We start from the raw sequence: 24,862 nt of genomic DNA, 5'->3' as shown, positions 1-24,862 counted from the left end.
CAGGCTCTGTGCAAACAGGGTTGAAGCTATTCTTCCTGGGCTGGGTTTGGAAATGCAGCCCAGCCCCAAATGAGAACCCTTTCCTTCCGTGTGGGAGGCCGGACCCTATGACTGGCCCCAGATGGCTGCGCAGTGGCTGTGGGCATGCATGGTGCACACACAGGATGTTTGTCCCTGCTTGCTGCTCGGGGGCCTAGGACACTCAAAGGCAGGGAGCCACAGTGGAGTCCGTGGGTATGAACAGGGCCACCTGCGAAAGGAGGGCATCTTGCATTTGGTGGGAGGTGCTTGTAACTAACCATTGGCTGCCCAGGTTGGTGCTTAAACTAGTTACCACCTACACACATTGAGAAAAGGAAGAAAGAGCAGTTAGAATGCAGGAAAGAGGGAAAAACCCGACCTCACCCACTTGACAGGCTCAAACTGCCGCTGCCAGCCGCCAGTGATGTGGGGACAGTCCCCTGCAACAACCTGCTTAGACACTGGAGTTGCTGCAGTGAGCACCCTGTCGGAGCTGAAGCAGCTGAGGCCTTTCTAAAGCACACAAGCAAAGAGATCCTGCAAGGATGTGTGGGCCATTCCCCAAACCGAATGTTCTCTGGGCTGAACTACATGCAGGGGAGTGAGCAGGAGGAGGGCTGGGGGAGAAGTGAAGCAGAAAGAATCTTTGTGACAATGACAATCTAAGGAACACTAGATAACCAGCTTGCTGGGTGTTTCTAAACCTTCTGAGGGGAGGTGAATCAGTGGAGCATTCATGCAGAAAATTCTTTTTCTCCTCAATGCACAAGCCATTGCCATGCAAAGGTAGTCTTTGTGTGGGTGTGAAAACCCTCATCCCTAACAGGCCAGGATTCCATCAGGCTAGGAGATCGTGCCTGTTTCTGGGAAGAAGTAGTACTGGGTAAACCTGGAGGACTGAGGAATTGGGTCACATCATTCACTAGGGGACTTTTGGTTTCAAGGACTCAAGTGTGTCTAATTTCCTAGAGCTTCATTAGGCAGAGAAGGCCCGATCTGGCCAGACCACTGTGGTGACAGGACATGTGGGAGGGAAGCTTGGCACCCTCCTTCCATACCTGCTCAGCTGCCCCATGCATTGGAGGGCAACATTAATACTTGGGGGCTGGTAAGAAATGCTAAGGAAGCTTCCGGCAACACCCCAGCCTTGCACGCCTCTGGTCCTCCTGGGGAATCCTCTCTGCAGGTTTTCTCACCTGGATCTCAGCACCTGGCAACTCTGATGGGCCCGTGTGTGCCCGCTGGGCAGGCAATGGATACTAAACTCCTCTGCTTGTGTCCTCAGACAGAGGTATCATCTCCTCACCACAGAGAGCCGCCCCTTAGCCAGCACTCCCCAGAGAATGGGCTGCTGTGGCTCGTGTGACAGCCCTGTTGATGGGCTGCAGTTCAGGGAACAGAGATTCTAGAAGTTGCTGCATATTTTCATGCAGGCAGCTGGATCCTTGTTCCTGTTTTCCACAGTAGATGTAGTATTACATCAAATCGCACCTACACAAAGACCTCTCTTGAGCTTCATGTGGTGCCTTTAGCCAGAGCCCTCATAGGCAGAGTGACCAAGGCAGGCCTGCTCTGGGGGCTGTGCTGGGCACCTGCTCAGCAACACAGGCATGGGGAAGTCTTGCCCTGAGCCAGTCGGTTCTACGGTCATACCCCAGTTACAGCATATCAGCCAGAGCTCCCTCAGCTAGCTCTTGTCTCCTGACCTTTTTTTACCAGGAAGGGCCACTTTCCCTGGAACATGCTACTTGCTTTTCCAAGGGAGGCAGGGAGGCCTAGCAGGGGATGGCCTCAGGAAGTTTTTGTCTCAGGGAGGATCCTTGCCCAGTGCTGTCTCGCACCCAAATTGAAAACAGCTGCTGCCAGGTGTGTAAGAAACTCCCTGGAGATCAGAATGAGGAAGTGTGATCATTTGCCTTTGATTTAGAAAATGAAGGTCCAAATACAGATAGGCACTGAGAGGGCTGTCTTCCTGCCAGTTTCTATCACTGAGAAGAGGGTACACTTCTTAAAAGGAGACAATCCTGGGGGAAGCAGGGACAGGAAGCATGTGGCCCATGCACTGGGAGGGAAGCCTTCTGGTCAAGGTGGATTCATTTGATCAAGGGAGGGATTTTGGACTTGATTCCAAAACAGGCCACCAAATACCCTGGTTTACCCAGGACAGTCCAAGCTTAATTTTTAATGGGGCTCCCTTTCCCTCTCAAAAAAGCCCAGGTTTGGATGATACATTTGCGATCACCCTATTGCAAAGGAGAGAGAGAGTTAAGGCTGGAAACTAATCCAGAGAGTGACAAATAGGATGTAGGGCTCCCAAAAGGTTAGTTTGGCTGACGCCAAAGGAGTGATACAGGCAGTAGAGGGCCGGGTTGATTCATTCTCAAGCATGTTTAGAACCGCAGGCTTGTCAGCAGTGTCCTGGCAAAGATTCACACAGTGGGGATGCTGGAAGGGTCTTCGGAGGAATCTAATTCGCTTCCTCTTTTACCAAAAGAGGACACTGGGCTAAAAGAGATAAACATGACCTGCCCAGGTCACACCTGGTTCACAGCCCAGTGGGGATGGACTTGCCTCTCGGGGGGGTCAAGCCCAGGTGCTCTGTTCTGGGACAGAGGGGCAGGGAAGATCCTTAGAGGTGCTGCACAGGGTAACTGCCCCGCACCTGGAGTGGCTGCCCTGTGGCAGGGGAGCGACCTTTGCTGTCTCACGTTCTGAGGCAGAGGAGGGAGGCCAGGGACAGGCGCAGCTCAGAACTGCTGAGCATCTTGGCTGTGGGGCTGGCACCCAGGTCAGGAGTCACAGCAGAGCAGTGGGTGGGGCTAAACAGGCTCTCCAGGGCAGTGATCACAAGGGATTGGAGAGATTAACTGGCCAGTAGAACTAAGAACGAGGGGAGAGACAGGTCAGTATGGAGATGAAAAGTCAGTGGGGTCAAATCAGCAATTTATAGAATCTAAGTCTTCTCAATGATTCAAATTATAATGAAATCTCAGTGAAAGGCAGTCCCTAATGACAGCTGTCTCACCTCTAAGGCAGTCAGTCCCCAAAGGCAGCCGTGGCACCCCTTTCCTAGCCCCTTAATAGGGCTGCATTGGGAGAAAATCACAAGTTGGTAACAGCCTTGACTTCCACTTGGTAGATGGGAAAACTGAGTCACGGAGAAGCCAGCTCCCCTTGTCTGATGGTACCATCAGCAAATGGTGTGATTCACAAGCCAGCAGGGTGAGTCCACAAGCCAGCCACAACAGTGTGCTGGTGGTTTCATCACAGTCTTACCTCCCATGTGGCTTGGGTGAGGTGGAAGATTTCTCTGTGATTCTACTCATCGGATGGAGGTCCCAGCAAGAAGCCTAGCCTGAGGGTCCAGAACCCTTTTTCTGGTCCCAGTTCCACGACCTGCTAGTTAACTAGGAGTGCCATTACTGAGAGTCCCTACTCTGCCTCCCTCCCCTACTCTCCTTGCTGTCAGAGGCTCTGGCCTCTGTCATCTCCAAGGCCTCACACTGGTTGTCCCTCCATGGGTCTCTGGCTTTGGCTCCACCCGTACCCCATCCTGACCCAGCTAGACATTCAGCTCCGGCATCTTCTGTGTGGTCTGTATACAGAGCACCCTCACAGATCTGAAGGAAATATTTGTTCTCAGGCCTCAATTATCTCTGACAAAACAGAGATGCTACAGTATGCATGCAAAATATCATTTTAGAAAACATTATATTTGCTTCAGATCTGCACTTTTTGCCTCCAACAAGTTTTCACCCAATGAGGCTGAGTTAAATATTAATGTTTGTTGCAGATAATCTGCAAAGTGAATAGCTCCCCAAGTAAACCTATCCTGGACTGCAGGCTGACTGTAGTCAAAATCATCTATTGTCACCCTGAGCAAGTTCTTCCATATCGTCTAAAAAATCTTGCACACCAATGTCACACATACATGGTGCTCTGATGTGACATTAAACGACCCTAATCTCCTGTGGAAAAAAAGCATGAAATAGTTTCAGTATATATGAACTAAGCACACATTTGGTTCAGTGACACTTTGTTGATGATGCCCATTCAGATATTTGCAAATATTGAGAACAAACCCACAGACATTGTCCTGGGTTGCCAGCAGTGGGCAGAAACCACCAGGGAAGACATGAAATACTGAACGTCACTGGAGATCACACACATTCTAGGACATATCAGACTATCTTAACCTTCTTCTCCCACCCTCCTCCCACCCCACAACTGTTAGTTTTATAATGTCCCAGGGAAGTCAGCCTGGGGAAGTATGACAGTCAGCAGAATGGGGGAAACTGACAGAAGGAGGCTCTGGTGGCATCTCGTTCCACCCTCTCACTACAGACAGGGAGAAACTCAGAGTCACGGTGGCATCCAGGCCACCAGAAGGACAAGCAGCATGTGCGAGTGTGTTCAGCCACCCAGAAGCCCGGTGGAGAAGGGGAAATGCAGAGAGATGGACAGTAGGAGAACAAGAGAGGAGCAGGAAGGAGAAGGTTCTCTCTCTGCCACAGGAGTGAACACCAGACAGAACAGGAAGAAAGCGCCAAAGGCTCTGTGTCCCCGACACCTTGACTAGTGACGGGGGGAAAGAGGTGAGTATCTGAGACCCAAGAGCAGATTCAAGGTCATAGAAACACAGCTTGTACCTGGAAGGAAAGGGCCTTGGGGAATGGGTCTCAGGATGGGGAACTGAAGGCTAAATGTGGAAAACCAAAATACTGAGAAAAGTGCCATTCAAAATTGGTGCATTATACTCAGGACCAGGTCTCCCAGATGAACCCAGTATTTCATATTAGCACTTCATTATAAAATTAACACCACTGAAAAAGACCTAAAATATCACATCTTAGGCAAATGAGTTGAAAATCCCTTATAGTGACACCCTATTTTTTCCACCCATCTCTAAAATCAGAGGACACCTGGTATGGTGTTAGGTAATGAAACACAACTCCTGGACCACGCGGTTTCCCCGACGGTACAGAATTGAAGTGACATCATGGAAAATGCATATGCCTCAAGGTCACTCTAAGTATAGTTTCTAGGTGAAAACATGACTCTTAGTCATTGGTGGAAAAGTGTGTGTGTACTTTTGTGATTTGCTGGTATCTGCTCCTTACTCCCTCCAAAGACGAAGTTTTCATTAAATATCATTCAGGCTGCTGGCCAGTTTTCCCACACATTTGGCTTCATGTAGATGCACAACCTAAATGTAGGTCTCACCACCCTTGTGCTCCTTTGTCATTCAGGTGGAAGTAAGACAGTTGTTACCAAAAGAAAAAAGAAGCTTGTCTTCCGCTCCAAGACAAGGAACTTGTAACATAAGATGCCCATTCCAAAGGCTAATACCAACGGTCTCATGTGTGTAGCATTCCCTGTGGAGACAGAAGTGAGGACGTGGCAGACACAGAGCGTATAGGATCCTTTGTCTTAATTAAAAAGTACAGTGCAAGTCATGGAATTTGGCCAAGCCTCATAAATCTGCTAAAAGAATCGAGACTCTGTCACATAAACTTAAATAGAACCAACTGGGCCCTCCTGAGAACTGAATAGATTCTGCGCCAGCAGTTGACACCCACTCCCCTGTCACTTTGCTGCACTCCACCGACAGTGGTTCTGCTCATTAACCGGCAGCCCTCCTACCCGCCGATGACAAGTTTATCCCCACGGAGCACAGAATTCAGAGATGATAAATTTACTCCTGCTTGTAAAAATGAAACTCTTCTCAGGACAATAAAAATACTGTGAGCCTTTAAGGAAATCAGGACTTTGTCTGATAACCTACCTTCAATTAGCAAAGCCTGGTCCTCTTGGCCAGGACAGCTCCTCACTGCCAGGGAGAACTGCTCTAAAGTCACCACAAGGGAAGAAATAGAAAGGGTGAGTGGCCTCCCTTTAGACCCTGAGACCTCTGGCATGGAGAAGGTCACTGTGGTTCTAGGAGATGCAGGTGCACGTGTAGGTCTCCCCCGGTGACACCTAGAGCTCCCACTGCTCCCTGAGTGGGTGAGGGCACGTGATATCTCCATCATCAGCAGGGATGATCATGTCAGAGCATGCCACCATTGCCAAGAGGAAGTTCCATCCTAAACCGCAGGGAGGTCCCAGGTCCAGCCACCAAAGATGAGCCAGGTCCCCAAAGACCAAACTCCATCCCTTGTTTCCTGAAATCTCCACCTGCCTTTGTCAATATGGCAGTGCTCAATTTTCTATCTCAGTCTTCCCTCATGATTTCAGTGGAGTTAAGTTTTCTCTTGTTGTGAACATAATATGTTCCCTAGTATTGACCCGAGCAAACCCTACAAACTCCCCAAAAGATTTCAAGTCATGTTGCACTAAACATCTCTCTCCAACAGAATGGTGAAGAGAAACTCAGGAAGGCTTGCAGGAAATACTTTAACAGACCATTTAAACTGGCCATGAAGCTCTAGGAATATCAATCTAGACAGTTTACAGAAGTCACACTCCCTTTCTCTGTAACGGCGGCCCAGCTCTCATCAAAGGCCAGGCTGTGAGCACCCCTTTTTATTTTGGTCTCAGTAAATACCTAACCACACATTGCCTTCCCTCTACACTGTTTTGCCTGTACTGTTTGATGCTCAGAAATGCTCCTGTGAGTCCCTGCCACCCTCAGATTTAAATCCACTTCTTCTGACAGACCTTAAGGCTTTCACTTAGCCTACCTAGACACACCTCTTATTTGCAGACTCAAAGCTGCGTTCGCTCCTCACCTGTCATAACCCCTCACTGCCATCTGCTGGGTGTCCCACCTTATGCCTTTGAGCAGAGCCAAGCTCACCCCTCCACTGGAGCCCTCCAGACCTGCCCATCCAACCACTTAAAGCTACTGACCACCCCGGGGTCCATCCCAAACTCCACAGAGCCCACAAAGGCTACACCAAGCCACACCACTTGAGGGACATTCCTTATTCCACTGTTCTGTCCTCAAGGATGTCTGGATGTCATGTTTACAAATGCAGATATTTTAAAAGGAATTACATCAGCAATAATAAATTTTCATCACAAAACAATGTCTGAGTAAGTTCTTTGTAGTTTCCAGTGTTACCTATAAAAAACCTTTCTTCAGACAGTTCCCATCTATGACCGAATTACTCTGTACAGTCTTAACTGTCCTCAGTTGTATCTTGTGCTGATTATTTCTTCTAAGTCTAAATTTTTGCTCTCTTCCGGTCAACATGAGTGCAAGATCAATAGAGGGATCAGCTTGCATATCACATCTAGCTAGTCATTCACTGGCTAAGGCCAATATTAATGACAAAGAACCTTATTTTTAAAAATTGTTTAAATTTAAAAGAGTTAAGAACTGAACTCTTTGCCCATGCCTGGGACTGACCAGAGCTCACAGCATGAGTCGAGAGCCCAAGCTGTGCTGAGCTTCCAGGAGAGCTCTTGCCCTCACCTCAGCACACATCAGCTCCTGCAAGACCTCAGAAGCAACCGCTGCTCTCCTCCAACACTCATATCAGCTGTGTGTTGCCCTTTTTGCTGGGACATAATTTGATGTGGCAAAATACTGAACTCTGACTATTATCTGAGGATGAGTAGAGAACAGTCTACAAATTCAGGTGCTAGATTTCCTTTAGATAATCTTTTAGAAGGTGGCTATTTGATCTGGTAAATATTTATGCTGTAACTTGGAATCTTACTTAACATAGGCTGTGATGGCTCCTCACTCTCACTGACCATGGCTGGTCCTCAGCCCCGGTGCCCCGTCCCCTCACCATGTGCTCAAGTCCTGCCCATCCAGTGGTCACCAGCCCAGGTGCAGGTCAGACAGGCCTGACTCGGGATCTTCACCACCACCAGCCGCCTGCCCCGGACAAGCCATGTGCTGTCACTGAGCCTGTTTCTTCGCCACCCCCTGTGCAGACAAGGGCTGGCTTCCCACAGTTGGTGACAATGAGTGGCACAGAGGGCAGGCACCACAGAGCAGGGCCCGGCACAGTGCCCACCCTGTCCCACACCCTGAAGAAATTTCTGGGCATGATTCCCTCCCTGTTTGATGCCTTGGGGTGACACTTCACACACTGGGCTTTTCTTTATAAGCCACTCTTTGGATTTGAGGTGCATACGCCTCCTTGTCCCAGGACTGAGACAGCTATTCCCATCCTGCCCAACGCACCCAACTCACCACCTGTTTGGTGGAACTGGACTGATGCACATTTGCAGGGCTGCAGGGCTCTGAAAGTGGAGTCTCCCCTTCAGTGGCAGCTGAGGTCTGTGGTGGAGCACCTCCCCTTCCTACACAGATGGAGGACCCCCTGGACAACCAGAGGCCAAGCTCCAGAAGCAGAGCACCGTCTGGTTTCTCTGTTGTTTCCCCTCACCTTCAATGTCCATGTGCTGCGCTCTGATGCCGCCAGGGCCCTACGGCTCAGCTTACTGCACTCGGATTCCCAAGTCCCGAACGAGGAAGGAAAGGCACAAACACTGCCCAGCGTGCCACTCCCAGGCCACATGCCACTCTGCCCAGTTCACTAAGTCCCTCCCAGTGAGTCCCTCCTCTCTCCCCAACTTTTAAATAAGAAAAACCCCAAAAACCACACTCAGAATAAAAGCATTTGAGGCATCTGCTTCCCTCTACCTGTGTTGCTGATTCAAGGGACTGACTGCCTAAGAAGGTTTGTGGAAGGACAAACACCAACAAAGCACAGGGCCCCCTGGGGCTTGGTTTTCCTTAGGCGACTCTGGATGGAATCAGTTCCTTGATTCCACATGGGTTGTTCTGACGGCCTTGGTGTCCTAGGGCTGCTCATTCCAGTGGGGGATGCAAAGGCTTCCCCCTGTCTGCGTGTAGTCGAGTTCTCCTTGGCTCAACCTTTCTACCTGCTGTGACGAAAAGATCGGTCGGCCGGACAACACAGGGAGAACAACAGATTTTTAGAGAATGAACAGCTTTGAGGTGAGCAGGGAGGTGAGGGGAAGCATAGGAAAAAGGACCCAGTGGAAGCTAGAAAGTGGTAGCTTGGGAGAAAAAAGTTACCAGCCAGCATGAAATGCATGTGTCTCCCCTTCAGAAGGTGCTGCAGTGGGTTGGTGTGGACATGAGGAACAACGGCCTCGCCCCTGCAGCCACTTCTGGAAGGCGGACAGGACTTTGCAACATGGGAGATACCCGAAACTCACGGACATGCTTGTGCCTAGAACAGCTTTCATTATGACAGGGCCATGCAAATAAGGGGAGAAGTAAAGACAGGCCAGTTGTGCCATTGTGTCATACTCTCCTGCTCTCTGAAATACGCCTGGTAAGGTCGGGAACTGTCACCAAGCAAACAGGCATTAGCGATGGTGGTATGTAACCCAGGGGGTGCTCAGAAATCCTGTCTCAGAATGTTCTTTCAGCTTCTCTCTCAATCCCCATGACATTATCCCTGGGCAATAGGGGTCCTGCTCTAGGCGCCAAGCTTTCAAAAGCCCTGCTCTACTTTCCTGCAGCTGCCGCTTCCCCATGGGGCAGAGGGGACTGCCCATCAGCAGCTTGCACCCGACTTCTCCAGGGGCCCAGGATCCTGGGTTTCCCAGCTCAGACAGCTCCAGCCTCTCCCCTGAGAATGGGCTCCTCCTGGTGCGTGCATCCCTAGACCCACAGGGTGGCCAAAGTGCAGCCATTGGCAAGTGTGTGGACAGACCCTGGGTGTCTAGAACAGGTGAACCCACCCCGTGCGGGATGGAGCTGCAGGGGGGACAGTGGGGAGCAGCTGGCAAGAGCATCTCCTTGCACTACACAAATCACACAGCTGCTGGGGTCTGAGACTTCTAAATTCCAGCCTGGCTTTCTGGATGAATGCAGCTACATCTGCCCAGGCTGAAGGATAGAGTATGTTTTCTTCAGCGCTTTGTAATTTTTTTTTGTATACTTGCCCTGGACCCCACTCACAGCAGGGCAGGCTCATGCCAGAGAATGATGGCCTCATGCTAAAATACAGGCTCACCCAAGCCTCTGCAAAGCCAGGCCATTTCATCTATCCCTGGAAAGAGGATGCTGTCCCAGCCACATCTCCAGTTTGGCAGAAGAAGGCTTTCACCTCACATACCCGCAATGAAGATAAGGAAACCAGCCCTGTCTGACACCTACCCCTAAAGGGAAAGTTCTCCCTGGAGGGGGTCTGACAGCCAAGCCCCCAGGGGTGGTCCGTGCTCCCGAGACTGTGCCGTCCCCATCACTGAGGCTTCTCTGGCACCAGGGGTGGCGGGTCCCTAGCTCAGGCCTGCCTTTCCCTGGGAGCCTTGAGGGTCAGACTCACTTGGCACCCACACTGGCAGCTCCTGAGCAGAGGCCCTCCATTTATTCTGTAGCACAAGGAACACAGTGGTGGCTGTCCCCTCAGCCCTCCCCTCTCACCTGCGTGTGACATTGGTGCCCTTGGCTCAGTTTGCAGAACTGTCTGTCACTCCAGGCTTCTGAAATCCCCCACCCACCTCTTCTGCACAACCTAAGAGGGAAATGTTGAAAGGCAGAGAGAAACCAAAGGGCTGAGTCTTTTCAAAAAGAGCTACCTCTTGCTTTGTTTTCAGAATCAACACAGAGGGGGAACAGGGGCTTTTAACTTCTTGGCCACCAGCAGTTGGGGTGGCTCCGACCTCCTGCCCGTTGGGATGCCGGGACAGGCAGTGGAGCTGACCCCGGGGACCTCCACGCTGCCCGCCCGCCCCCACTCCTGCTCTGTGTGGCCACTGGCCCTGCAGTGCTCACCTGCTCCTCGCCTGGTCCAGAGCAGGCAGGGCACGGCCGTGTCTGGGAGCATGACAGGAGCTCAGAGAGCCCACGCGACTCTGGGCACACACGCTCCAGCTCTGTAGCTGAGTCCCAGCACCGTTTCTGCCTGAGTTGTATGACACAGCACCTCCAGAGAGCTGGCATCCCTGAGGAAAGAGTGGGGACTTCTGCTTCTCCAACTCATACTCTCCCTGCTCCTCTCAGCCCCCCACAGCCCACCCCAGGGCAGATCTGCGTCCTCTCACTTGCCGGCCACACTCACTTGCTTTAGTCTCCATCCTGCACCCATTCTCACCCTGGTTCTCTTGCTCTGATGAATCATGCCCGTGGGGCTAGGTAATTTCCCAAGGGGGCCAGAGTGGGAGGGTCACTCTTCTGCTCAGGCCCTTCACTGGCTTCCTATTGTCTACCCAGCAAAGGCCAAACTCTGCAATGCAGGGTTCACACACCCCATGGCTGTCCTTGGCCCACCTTCCAATATTCAGTATTGTTTCCTGGCCTCTCCCCTAAACACTTTCCTTCTGGTAGAACAGGGGCCTCGCCATTCCCCGAACAAGTCCTTCGCTTGGTCACCTTCACCTTTGTCCACACTGTAGCCTCCTCCCAGAATGCACGGCCACACTTCCAACTCTGGGATCCTATTCACACCTCCACGCCCAGCCCCAGGGACCTTCTTTAATGCAGTCTTGGCATCCTGCAACATCTGCAAGCTCCCTGCATCTCTCGTGGGCTCGGCACAGCCCACGCGTGTGACGGCACTTGTGTTCACAACTTATTCCCTCAACTACACCAAAAACTGCCACACAATCACAGCCCCAAGTCCTGCAAATAAGAGGTACTGAAAACTTTGTCAGCAAGTAAACTAACACATATTTCCCCCCCACTCCTTTGAAATCTGTAAGAACTCTGCCCATGGGGGTGGGGGAAGGTGTGGCCTTGCAGACAGCACTACAGAGGCAGGCACCATGTTGGTTTGGCAGGCCCTGGGATGGGACCAGTAATGGGGTCTCACTAGTATCTTAGAAGCCTTGTTCATAGTCTGAGCCATGGGAGTGAGATGTGGATAACTGGCTGCCAAGATCTAGATGTGGGCAGTTCCCACAGGGAGGGGAGGGCCCCTGTGAGGCCCATACCCCATCTTCAGTGTCTGGGCTTTGGGAGGAAAGTGGCTTCCCTCCCCCTCCCACAGCACTGCACGCTCACCTGACCTTCCTCTCAGAGCTCCTTCCTATGAAGCTGGTTACCAAGGAGCCAGCTGTGGTCACTGGCTCAGGGCAGGCACAAAGTCACAAGAGGGGCACACTGCCACTGAAGAGGCGAGGGTGCAGCTTGTCGGGACTCCCCCTTCCTGGAACTGCAGCCTCCTCTCCGGTGGGTTGGCTGCCCACCCTCGGATGGCTGGGACGTTCTCACTCATGGCCCACCATGGCCCAGTAATGCTTCCAGGGTCTGCTCCAGACCAGGAGGTGGAGGGAGAGGCGGCCACCAATGGTGGCCACTACTGCCACATCTTCTCAGCAGAGCCCTCCCTGTCTGACTGCCCCACCCACCTGCCTGGACTGACAAGTGACACTCAGCTGGAGGCCACCCCACCCCCTGATCCATCAGGAGAACAGGAGTCAACCAGTTTTGGAAAACCGAGGGCTGTGGACTCTACATACAGTATTTGAATCAGGAAGACAGCGGACAGGACAGCTGTGAGCCAGTGCCCAGGGTGTGGCCTCGACGCCACCTTCCCATTCTGAGGGAGCCACCTCTCAGTCTGACATAGTGCTTATGTCCCTCGGGCCTCTGCCATTCCCCTCACGGCATCTCACGTTCACGGCCCAGGTCCCCCACACTCCACATGTCCCAGCTGAATCTGACCTGTTCTTCCTCCCCACCCTGGTGCAGAGCCGACCCTTCCCTGGTCACCCTGGGTGCCCTCCTACCTCACCCTCCACATCCAGTCACTCTCAAGGTCCTAAGATCTTGCCCCTTGGCTCTGATCCTGCCAGTCTGTCTTCTCAGTTCCTATGCTCATCACTCCCTCTGGACGGCCGTGCCTGCCCTCCCACCCCCGTCAGAGTTCACCTCCACACTGCGGCTGGAGAGACCTTCCCAGTGCCCCAGTCTGGTCATGTCATGCATCCCTCACCCCCATAAATCTTTCCCAGGGCCCCACTGTCTGTGGAGGTTGGCAGTGGAAGCTCCCAGATGTAGCCCATACAGGGCCCTGTGGGACGCTGACTCTCGGCCCCCCCATTGGCCCTGCACCCTGGTCACACCAGACCACAAGTGCACTCCCAAATCATCAATTTCATGCCTCCTATTTTGCTCTTCCTCCCTTCTTTCCACATTCATAATACAGGTAAATCTTACCCATCCTTCAGAAGGCACGATGTCAAATGCTGATCACCTTGCCTGGCCCTCACTGGGCAGCACACGAACCCTGCCCTCCAGGGCTGACTTACGCCTCCCCATGTTCTCCCAGAGCCCCTAGTCTATGGTAGCTCATCCCAGCTCTGACCAACACTCCTTGAGGCAGGGATCATTGTGACCGAATCTTTCATCCCCAGAATTTAGCACAGTTCCTGGCACACAGTAGGCCTTCCTCACCTGCTGGGTGGGTGAGGATGAGGGAATAAAGGAGCAAGCAAAGACTGTCCTACATCATATTGTTTATGGAGGTCGACGGAGTAGACGCTGGATTCAGGTGCAGTAGGTGCAGATTTTAAAGGCTTGTTCATCAAGGGGCAAACAGAGTTTGAAAGGCAAGATGGGCCTCCACCTTCCCAGGACACCCGCTGCCTGGGCCCACGGCCAGAGGCAATACCTCGTTGCAGTTCCTTAGGACCAACACAGTCTGCACGCTCCCTGCGAGAAGAGACCAGAACAAACTGAAGGCCAGAGCTCACGGCTGCGACTGGTCCTGTGCAGCCCAGGCTCTAGGCACCTGGGCGGCTTAGAACAATCCTGACTATCTCCTTAATCAGCTGCTGAACAAACCTTTTGTAGCGATTATCAGACTCAACCACCTGTCCATGGCCCAGAATGAGTTTGCATAAAATTTAATTTGTCTTCAGCTTCTCAGGAATGAAGAACTATGAACTAAGGGCGAGGCCCGGAACTCTATTACTTGCTGCATCAAGATGCTGCATCTGTGGTCAGTTCCCCATCTACCATTCTATGCCACGTTAAGCATGCATTAAAACTTGTTTAACAATTATATCTCAGAGTATTGAATGCTTCTTTCTCTTCTTTTCAGTTCTCACATTTCTGAATAAAAGCCATCATTTTCAAGTTCGTAGAGCATTATGTTTTCTCTGCAAATAAAATCCCATGACTCATAAGCAAAGAGAGGCACATTCACAAGGAGGAGATACGGCACTATTTTTCCTCCTGACATTTGGGACCTACGATAGGTTAAAAATGATGTTTTTATCTCTGGTGATTTATCAAACTCCAGACTGCATAAAAGACAAACTGATGTACTGGAGAAAGAATACATCATCTTAATGCTTCATCTGGACTGAAAAAGCACATATATTAAAGATCTCCCCTCCAAAACCTCAATAGTTGCCATGATTTACACATTTAATTCTTATTTTTAAAACACATTTAAGTGAGAACATGCCAGGAGACACCTTTTGAAAAAAAATGGTCACACTTGAAACATACAGATTATTTATAGACAGAAAACTCAGCTGTAAGAAGAGCAAGTTGTCAACAGACAGTTGCTTTTTCTATGTTTTTCTGTAGTTCATTTTGGTTTGTGTGTGGGTGGCTCACATGAACTCAAAGGTTATTTGTGAAATGTTTTGTGAGACTAGAGCATGTTGTCCTTTAAAGCCTAAATTTAAAAGTTCATGTGCATTGCAAAGATACTTCACTTTATAATATGGGATGTGGATCATACTTTCACATAAAATCACACCTAGAATTGAACAAGACAAGATCTCCCATGCTTCTGCTTTTACCTACACTTTAGAAGGTCTCGTTCTTAACCATATTCCTATTGAAAAGCTCCCAGTATAGGCAGGACCGTATACATAGCACAAATTGTTTCTTTCTTACTTTGTGTTACTTTCACCTACCAACTTGGGTACTGATCAGCCTTATTTTGCACCTACTAAGGTGCCAGAAGCTGTGAAGTCAGCATGGATCATAGATCAAGATTTTACAGCACATGCTATACACAGTACATGATATTTTTCGATGATGCAGTTGAAACAAAACAATCAAAAAAGAAAAACCACACATTTAAAAAGTGGGGAGAGCTCATTCTTCTTGCCTCTTTAGTAATGTTGGGCCACCAGATTCAGGTCCAACAAGTACTTACAGGCCCCACAAGGTGGGCAGAGGGCAGCAGTCTATCTGGATTTGAATCCTCCCTCTGCTGTGTGACCCCGAGCAACTTATTTACCCTCTCTGTGCCAAGCATACTCAGATGGAAATCGGGTAGATAGCGGTCCCTTCCTCATCACCTTGGTGGGGGATTGATGGGTGCTGCCTCCATGACCCAAGGCTTGATATGCTGAGCCCTCCATGTGTTAGTTCTCCTCAGGATCATGAAGCTCTCATGCTTCTACACTTTTCTCATTTATCTTCACAGAAAGTCTGTGAGACAGAAAAATAAGAAGCATAATTCAAAGACAGACCTAGTAAGAGTAGTGAACAGCAGTACAGGCCAAGTTTAATATAGGAAAGTATGTGTTAAATACACAAAGAAAACCTCTGAGAGTTCTAAAAAGCTGGAATTCTGTTCTCCAGTGCTCATCTGCAGGAACAAAGCCTCAGGGAGCTGGGGGTGGGAGGGTTTCCCTCAAAATCTGATGCCTTAAAAGCCTTTCTGAGCAAAGCTTTGGGGTTAGCCAGCCCTGGGGCAAAGCCCTACCTCCATAACTTACTTGTATGTGATCCTAGGCAACTGATCACCGCTCTGAGCCTCAGTATCCCCAACCGGGCTTGTGAGATTGTTGTGGAAAGCAGAGAAATGACAGGAAATGTTCACTAGATGGAGACTGCAGTGACCCTGACAGTCAGCCCATACACTATTTTTCCGCCTGACATTTGGAATCTATGATAGGTTAAAAAAGCTGAGTGACATTTTATTGGCATCTGGGTCAAGCGTAGCAGCTAAATTCTGTTCCTAACAGTCCTCCACAAAGTGAATGTCGAATGTCACTCATGAGCTAGATTTGTTTTTCCTTCCCAGGGTAACAGAATGCTCATGTCATTTGCCATAAAACTCTCCCCTAAATTGTCCCCTCCTTCCCAGGACAGTGAGTTAGCAAAGTTCTCTCAGGACGGCTTTCTCTTGTGGTTCTGGGTGGCTAGGGTCCCAAGGGCTCAGGCCTCTAGTGAGGGCAGCATGCTGGCACTTCCTGGGGAAACAGCACTTGGGGGCTGACCCGGACCTCCAGTTCTCCAAGTGGCCATGGGGAGAAGGCCAGGCTTCCGGGGAGAAGGCCCTGCATGAGGATGGTGGGGCGTCATGTCGGAGAAGAGGCCTTCCCTAGACACAAACATGGATTCCCTGGAGCCCGGGAGCCACATGTCTCACCCACTTTCCCAGGAGGACAAAGGCTGGGAGCGTGTTATGCTGTCAGGCGGTCTGCCTTTTAGAATTTTCCCTTTCCCCATGTCTGTTTGCTGGTGTGGCACAAAATCCAACTCCATGGTGGCAAAGTTGCCCACCCGCCATGGGTTTACGTGCTGCAGTGCTCCCAGTTCAGTCAAATTACTTTTCTCTCCCAAGTGGCCACCTCCTTGTGCTCCAGACCTTGAGCATCAGGGACCCAGGGAGTCCTGCAGAACATGCAGAAGAATCCTGGCCACCATCCTCTCTGGAAATGGAGACCCCCAGCCCCCAGGGCACCTTTTGCTCCCAGGAACAGTTGGGTCTGGGGTTCAGCCATGTGACCAGGACAGAGGGAACAGCCAGAGAAGTTCCTTCTCTTCCTCGAAGTCAGGACCTCAATATGCTGTCGATGGGATCTGGTGACAAATTGCCCCTGCCCCTTCTTGGCTCTCTGGACAACCCCAGGGCTTCTACCATCTGCTGTTTAATGGGTGCTGGACAAAGAGAGTGGCCAGCAGGGGCAGCAGTCCCCAAACGCCTCCCTCCACGGCCCACCTACTCCAGGCATGTTGGGGCTGCTCTGAAGACTGTCCCACCCAGCAGAGGGGCCAATGGGAAGGGAAGGCACACAGGTGTCCCCACAGTGCCGCGGTGCTCACTGTTACTGCCCTGCCACCAAACTTCCACTTCCAGCCCCAGCCAAACACTGCAGAAACCTGTTATCCAGAGATGTGTTGGCTTTCTACTTCTGGTTTGACCCCGCAAGTCAGGTTTGCCCTTCAGGCTGGTAGGGCTCAGGGTCGTGGGGGACTCCTGTGGTTGAGTGTAAGGGGACAAGCACCTAAACTCACACAGGACTTGTGGATGAAGTTGGGGCATTTTATTTTTCTGAGCTTGCATTAACACAGCACATTATTAAGGAGGTAGCAAGAATATTCCCGTATTTCCTAGAAGAAGCATGCCAAAGCTAAAACTAAGTCAAGGTGGATGCCATTTGTTTACAGGTTAGCCCCACTAACCATGGGGAGGAAAATGCTGATCTTTAGAAGAATACTGGAACATGAACTCATGGATAAAATACAATGCTGTAATAACACATGTGAGAACATTTTTATTAACAAAGGAAGTCTCATTTGGAAACAAAACATCCCTCAGAGAAGTCTGAAATTAATCCTCTGATAAGCAGAAATCCACACTACTTATATATTCTCATTATAATTACAACCTGCTCTTAATGTGAACATTCTAAGTTATTAGTCTCTTTATTAAGAACCGAAAAAGGGACTTCCTGTAGCATGATGAGAACTAGGAGAAAACCAAGAGACAATTTTGCACGGAGCTGGGGAACAGTGGGTGTAATTTATTTAATAAAAGTGCTTAGTTTCTCTTTTGTTTAGGAATTGGTACACCCTTAGGGGTTCAGACAGCACCATGCCTCAGAACTGCTATTTCTAGGACAAGATAAAAACGTGTGTCATAGAAAAACAACAATTTATCACTGTAATGTTACTTCCCACTCCAGAAGCCACTAGAGACTCCTTAACATTTTCATTTCAAGCATGGTTTTTCCTGAGTCTTCAGGTGACACACAGATACTGATACCAGAAGGCTTTTCCATTTGTTCCTAATAAAAACAGCTCGATGCTGAGTTCATTTTCATCTGGGGTGACGTTAAGGTCATGCCTTCACAGACTGATCCTTCTCTTCCCTCCTCTGTGCTCTTTCTTGGAAAATCTCTAAAGGCAACATCTGGGCTCAGTCACCAAAGACAGATGGACTCCCTCTATTTCCTCTCCCACCCCCCAGAGACCTCTGCCGGAGAGGCAGCACGCTATCTGAATGTAATGATATGCTGACTTAATTTCTCCTGCGTTGCGTGTGCTTAGGGACTCCTGCCGTTAGGGCCCATCCCATATCTGCACACACCTCCTCTGTACGGATGGAGTTCTCTATTTCAAACGTTCTTAGGATTTCTCGATGCTGTCATTGAACTAATTCTTATTATTTTTCTTCTTTTACTTCATACAGCCAAATCCTCTTCATCTGACACTGAACCAGAGGCCAAGTTCCTGAGTTGAATCACTTTCACTATTGTGGTTATTAACCAATAAAAGGTTCAGGATCGATGTAGATTTTTGTGCTGTGGTGACATCAAACCTTGTTATCTCTTCCTAGTGTTATTACTTTGCATGTCAAAACCCAACCTCTTTAATCTTTCTCTTTTGCTTTCCCTTAAGGAAAAAGGGTCTAAATATTCCAGTTGGCTGACTAAGGTTTTTGTAGAGTCATAGTTAACAGTAATAAAATATTTTATTGAACACTCTAGGTCAGACACTAAAGTAAGGGCTTTCAAGTGTCTTCTCAACAGCTTCACAAGGTAAATATCACATCTACATTTTGTAAATGAAGAGGAGAGCAAAGCTCAGAGAGGTTGATTAACTCTCTTACAGTCACAGAGCTGGTAGGGGTAAATGTAGCCTCTGAATTCAGACAACCTAACTGTGGAGCTGGAGTTTGCAGCCCTCATACTAGATTAATTATGCTGGGGGATAGTGGCTCAAGTTGAAAGGGTTGGAGTTTCTAAGGTGAAGGCACAACTTCAGTGAGGTTTTGATGCCCTCTTTCAAGTTGAATCCCATCTCTGAATATTCAGAAGCTTTCACCTGGTGTCCACATGGTTCATCCTCGTGTCCTGGGAAGGGTACTATCTGTGGTCAGTACACAGGGCACAGAGGGAGGAGCCTGGTGCTGGGGCCCCTGCACCCCTAAGACTGGAGCCATAAAAGTCTACACAAAGTGGACACAGTCACCTTTAATAAGGGTGCCCAGAATGTAACCCAGATACATTTCAGCCTGATCAACAAATCAGAAAAAATAACCCACCAACAGAAGAGGGGTGGTTTACGTACATTTCTTAGGGGCTAAGGCCGGTGCTGAGCACACCAAGACAGTCCAGGAAGCAGCCAGGTTCCAGCCTCCATGGTAGGCAGGCCAGCACGGACACTCAGAGCCCTTGCCAAGAGCTGTCTACAGCCCAACTGCTGCAGCCTTCTGCCGATAAGTGAATCCCACACAGAGATTTCCCACAGAGATGATGATTCAGCAGGTGGGTTTTGATCTGTGATGAGTAAACTGGCATTCTGGCTTATGTATCTGTCACGTTTGAGTTCAATTAAGGTGTATCAATTCCCCTGAGGCTCATAGGAGGTAGGCACGTGGACACATTACAATTTCTAGATCTGCAACTGGGGACCCCAATCTTGTTCCTTATGGGCCTGTGGGGAGGAGGCCTCCTGCCCTTTCTCAGCCCTCTCACCCTGTCTGTGCTCCTCCTTCCCTGCTCCAGGAAGGTGGAAACCAGTGAGAGTCCGGGCCGTTGTTCTGACAGGTTCCTTCACTGTGAAGGAGCTGACCCCAGGGCATGGTGCTCCTGTGGACGTCCCACCCCCAGCCCACAAGGAGCCTGTACTCATGGTGCCACCACCCAGGCATTCGCTTTCCGGTTCTGACTCTTGAGCCGAGCCATGCAGCTCCCCACAGTCCAAGCACAGGGCTGCATCTAGTACAGGAAGAGGCCAGGCTGGGTCTGTGCCTAAACTACTCTCTCCCATCCAGCCCTTGTCAGCTCAGAGGGAGGGTCCTGGGCCTTCCCCCAGTGATTAATAACATGGCCCGTTGCTCTTCTGGAACCACCTGGTTGAGGAAGGAGAGTGGTGGGCTGGCCGGGAGTGCGGGTGGGACGCAGGCATTCCTGGCTTGCTAGCCTGAATTTGAAGAGAGCCCATCATGAAATTCCACCCCACAGGATGGCGGCTGGGGACATACTGGGACTGGGAAGCAGGCCCCAGAGCTGCGGTGGTGACCAAACCCAGCCCTGCCTTCCCAGGGCCAGCAGTGGCCCAGTGCGATGGAAACTGCCACACAGCCAACAAGCGTAGTGAGTCCCTTTCTCTGTTAATTTCCTCCCACGGCGTAAGGGCACCATGATGAATCAACTAATTCTTGAGGTTAAACAATAATTTCAAGAATAATCTGCCACATCTTCACGGATGCCATCTTCTTTTCAATGTTTCATTTTATCTTGTGATATTGGTCTATCGAGGCCAAAGTGGACATTCAAGGTTTCCCGCCCTCAGCACTGCCGACACTCTGGGCAGGATGACTTCACTGTGGGAGCTGTCCGAGCGCTGCACAGAGGTTACGACATCCCTGGCCTGGACCCACTAGCACCCCTACTCAGTTGGGGCAAAAGTGTCTCCAGACACCACTGAATGTCCCTGGTGCGCACAGTCGCCTCTGGTGGAGAACCGCAGCTTTTCAAGGCTGAACCAGTTCTTGCTAATTGGGGATTAGGTTTAAGTAGTTAGTTCTGATACTTGAAATTCTTCAGGCAGTAATCCTGCTAAATCACTGTCCCCCCATCTGGGCATGCATCCTCCTATTTGTTTAGTTGGGAAAGGCAGTCATCGCTGGGCAGAGGACCCCTGCACTGAGGCGCCTGCCACCGGCCAGCTGGTTCCTGTCAAGGGCTGTTGGCGACCGTAGGGTTGTGTGAAGTGCACTGTTCCCGGGGTTCATGTGTGTTGTCTAACAAGCTGGCAGTTATTTGGGGCCCTAACTTCCACCCAAAGGCTCAGACTGCTGTGGGGACGGCCCTTTCTTGGCAGGGTCTTGTTCCCACATAACCTACAGCCCTCCGAGTCACTCAGTTAAGAATATTCTACAAGAGCCACTGACCTCTGTGGATGTGTGCCAGAGGCAGGGAGGTGACATGATGAAGACATGCATTCCAGGCACTGAAAAAGTCCTCCTTCTTGGTCACCGCCTGTCAAATTGACAGAAGAAAAATAACCACTGATAATATTCTGAGAGTATCGAACTTAGTGCAAGGCAGAGGGCAAACAGGCACGTGGTCAGTACACCCTCATGGTAGGTCACAAGGCTGGCGCCTCTGACCCACAAAAGCTATTTGACTGATGAAGAAATGCCACGAACATTCTGTGAGCCCAGGTTGTATGTTTATGTTAATTTCTCATACATATCAAACATGGCCACTGTCAGCTGCCGATTCTTGAGATGGAACAGGAGTTCAAGAAACCATATGAAAGGGAAAGCTTAGGCACAGATAAGGTGAGACTGTTTTAACTGGGCCACTGATCGCCTGAAGAGTTCTAAATACCAGAACTAGCTACTTAAGTCTAATCTGCAACAAAACCAGCCCAACTTCCCTCCCTCCTTCCTCCCCTGGTAATCGGATGACTACCTCCATTTGTGTTCGGATTGTTTCCTGAACTCCTGTGACATCCCCAGGATGGGCATTTGGTAGTGTTACATCTGATACGTGTGAGGAATTAACATAAGCATGGAAGCTGGACCCACGGTACGTTTATGGCATTTCTTCAACTAACAAATAGGTTTTGCGGGTCTCCATGAATAGACCCAGCCTCTCCATCACTGCAGGGAAAGGAGTTTTTTTGCTTTGTTTTGTTTTTTAGTTGGAGGGAAGGGAGGCATTATAACTGTAGAAAACAAGAGTGAGAAAACTACACGGACAAGAGAAAGATGCCTAATCACAAAGCTGGGAGTTAGAGTCATTGAGGTGGAGCTAAATTAAGGCAGGTTCTTATCTGACTGGAGAAAACGGTTAAATTTGGCACTTCTTGCCTTTCTTTGTTTCAAAAACCTAACAGCTTGATATTTAAGTTTATAGCAGTTTTCTTTGCCCAAAGAAACTACCCTCACATAGAAAGTTAGGCTCTATGTATCTGCTTCCCATTTGTTTTACAGACACACCTGGAGAGCCCTGTGGCTGGAAGGCAGCCTGCCTCCCCCAGCTCCACAGCTCCTGCAGCGCTGGGAAGACACGCTTTTAAAATCCCTCCTGCAACAGAGCGCTTTGTGCTCCAGTGGAAAAACAGCACTGCAGAAAGCCTCTGCCCATGTATAATTTAGCGTGATTACCTGGGGCAGCAGGCACAGTGTGGAGGACTATGTCATGGGCACCGTAGAGCCCCCACTTAAGCGAGGTATCTCGTGACAGTCAAGGGAGGGGATAATGTCGGTCTCATTCCCTGAATCAATATTTCTCTGTACTGGTGTCACAGTTACAGCTGAGAAGGTGTGGTGGTGGTACCCAACACTGAAGCAGCAGCTTGCAGAACACCCCTGGCAGAGACAAGGACGTGAGTCGCCCAAATACTTTGGTCCCAAAACTCTACCCAGCACACTGTAGAGGAAAATGCCAGGAAATCCAGCCCAGGGCCTGGTGGACAGGCTTTCCCAAACAAGCATCGGCTGTCCCCCACTGCATGGGAAGGAGAAGGGAAGAGCAAAATAGTGGGCAGATATGTCCAAGTAGATTCTAGGGCACTTTAAACATTTTTTTAACTCAATGTGTAGAGTAAGTCTTTCACTGGCCTGATCTAGAAAAAAAGAAGGACAGACAATTGTCTGGACAACGTAGACCCAGCCTCAAGAAGGGGCCCTAGACAGGAAAGCCTTGCAGAAGAACATATTCAAAACTTGCTGTGACTGCACCCCTCAGAAAGTCCAAAGCAAAAGGAAAAAGCAAGGTCAAGGTATGGGACAGGCCCCTTGAAGGCCTGCCTGCAAACTCCAAAGATTCGTCACTGTCTTTGCTTCAGGACTTGCTCCAGTGTAACCTCGTCCCTGCTGGCAGGTGTCCCATGCCCCCCACCTCCAGACAAGAGGGCTGGCATGACTCACCCCCAACCACCGAAGGACGGCACCCAAGACTCAGGACATGTGACTAGAAAGGCAGCTTTACAAGGGCAGATACTCAGGAAAATGACTGACTGAGAATCCTCTATTCCCTCAAAGCAGAGTTTACTGGCAGGAAATAATTGAAGCCAACTGGGGCCTGCACAGTGGTCCACACGTCCAGGGTAGGTGGACCAGGAGCAGTGTGTGGGTCACACTCCATCCCACTGTCTGGTGGTCAATAAGCAGATCAGAAGGTCAAAGTCTAGTTCCGCCTGCAAGCGCAGGCTGTTACTCCATAGTGTCACTGCCCACAAATCCCACTGATAGCCGCCCATGCAATGCACAGGACTTTACCATGTGCTTATTGCAGAAACGCCTTTGCAAAGCAACAGAAATAAAATATCTTAACCCTCTGCCTTACAAATCCTTAATAGCACATTTTGGGAGACAGAACTTTTTAAATGGTATGGTTGCTCTTTCCTTCAAGCTGTATACCTGCTACTGAAAACTTATAAGCAATTAGCCTTATGCAGACTGAACCCTTCTTAAAATGCACCAGACAGCAGACAGTTTTAAGCCCTCTATTGTATTTGCTCTTTTAGTCTTCAGAAACCCTGGAGGTAAGTGGTACTGATTATCTTGATACCTTTACTTTGCACCTGGAAAACTGTGACACAGAAAGGTGAGGAACTTGCCCAAGGTTGCAGAGCTGGGTTCAGACTGGGCACATGGGTTTCTGAGCCCACGTTCCTAACCACAGACTACACTGCCTCCCCATGGACTAATGGGGAGTTAGTTCCTGGCAAAACTTGTCCCTCCCAAATACATAGTTGATGAAGATGCATTGTCACACGTGGTCATGTTTAAGGTGAGCCACACCCCCACCCTTAAAGCCTCTAATGGCACAAATGTCTATTTCCTAATAAGTCATCATACAGCTAAGATAGAGCTGAACTCCTGAAGCAAACTCCACTGGCCTCCCTTTGGCAGATGCCCATATGCATTCCCTCTTTCTTTCCTAGAAAAAAACCCAAATAGCTTTGGGCAGCATTACAGCCAGTTAAAAATACTTACCTCTCTATAGAGGATCTATGAGAAAACCTCAGCTAATATCATAGTTAATAATAAAAGACTGAGCACTTTGCTCCTGTTATCAGGAAGAAGACGAGAACATCCATTATCATCGCTTCCATTCAACACTGTACTGGAGGTTCCGCCAGGGCGAGAGGGCATGATAAAGAAATTAAAGGTGTAGAGATCAGGAAGGAACACATAAAATTGTATCCATCCAAAAGACATGACTTTCTAGGTAAATTTCCTAAGGAATATGTATGATAAATCTATTAGAACTAGTGAGCAAATTAAGCAAAGTCACAAGATGCATGATTTTGCTACACAAAAATCAATTGTTTCTATATTCTAGCAACAAACTATTGGAACTTGAAATTAAAATGCCACTGAAATAACATCAAAAATATGCAATGCTCATAAACATATTTTACAAACGACATGCAATATTTGTACATGAAAACTAAAGGCATCACAGAAGGAAATCTAAAAGGAGATCCCAAACTTGTACTGGGCTAATAGGTCAGAAAACTCAATGCTAAGGTGGTGCTTCTCACATCGATCTAGAGATGCAACACAATGCCAGTCAAAATCTCAGCAGACTTCTTTCTGCAGAAATTGACAAACTGATTGTAAAACTTACACGAAAATACAGAGGATGTAGAATAGTCAAAACAACTTCGAGAGAAAGAAAAGTTGGAAGATCACACTGATTCAAGACTTACTATTAAGCTATAGTAAGCACAACA

At 49.4% G+C, this 24,862-nt stretch overlaps 1 protein-coding gene across 1 annotated transcript in view; it reads right to left on the bottom strand.

Moving 5' to 3' along the window:
• ACOXL (acyl-CoA oxidase like) overlaps positions 1–24,862 on the bottom strand; it is a 315,801-nt gene that overhangs the window by 61,083 nt on the left and 229,856 nt on the right. The window contains 2 exon segments of the mRNA XM_057496991.1: positions 5,790–5,880; positions 21,062–21,147. Coding sequence (XP_057352974.1) covers positions 5,790–5,880; positions 21,062–21,147 — 177 coding nt within the window.

Source organism: Manis pentadactyla, chromosome 2, assembly GCF_030020395.1.
Source record: "Manis pentadactyla isolate mManPen7 chromosome 2, mManPen7.hap1, whole genome shotgun sequence".
NCBI lineage: Eukaryota > Metazoa > Chordata > Mammalia > Pholidota > Manidae > Manis > Manis pentadactyla.
This window is presented reverse-complemented; position numbering and strand designations above follow the sequence as displayed.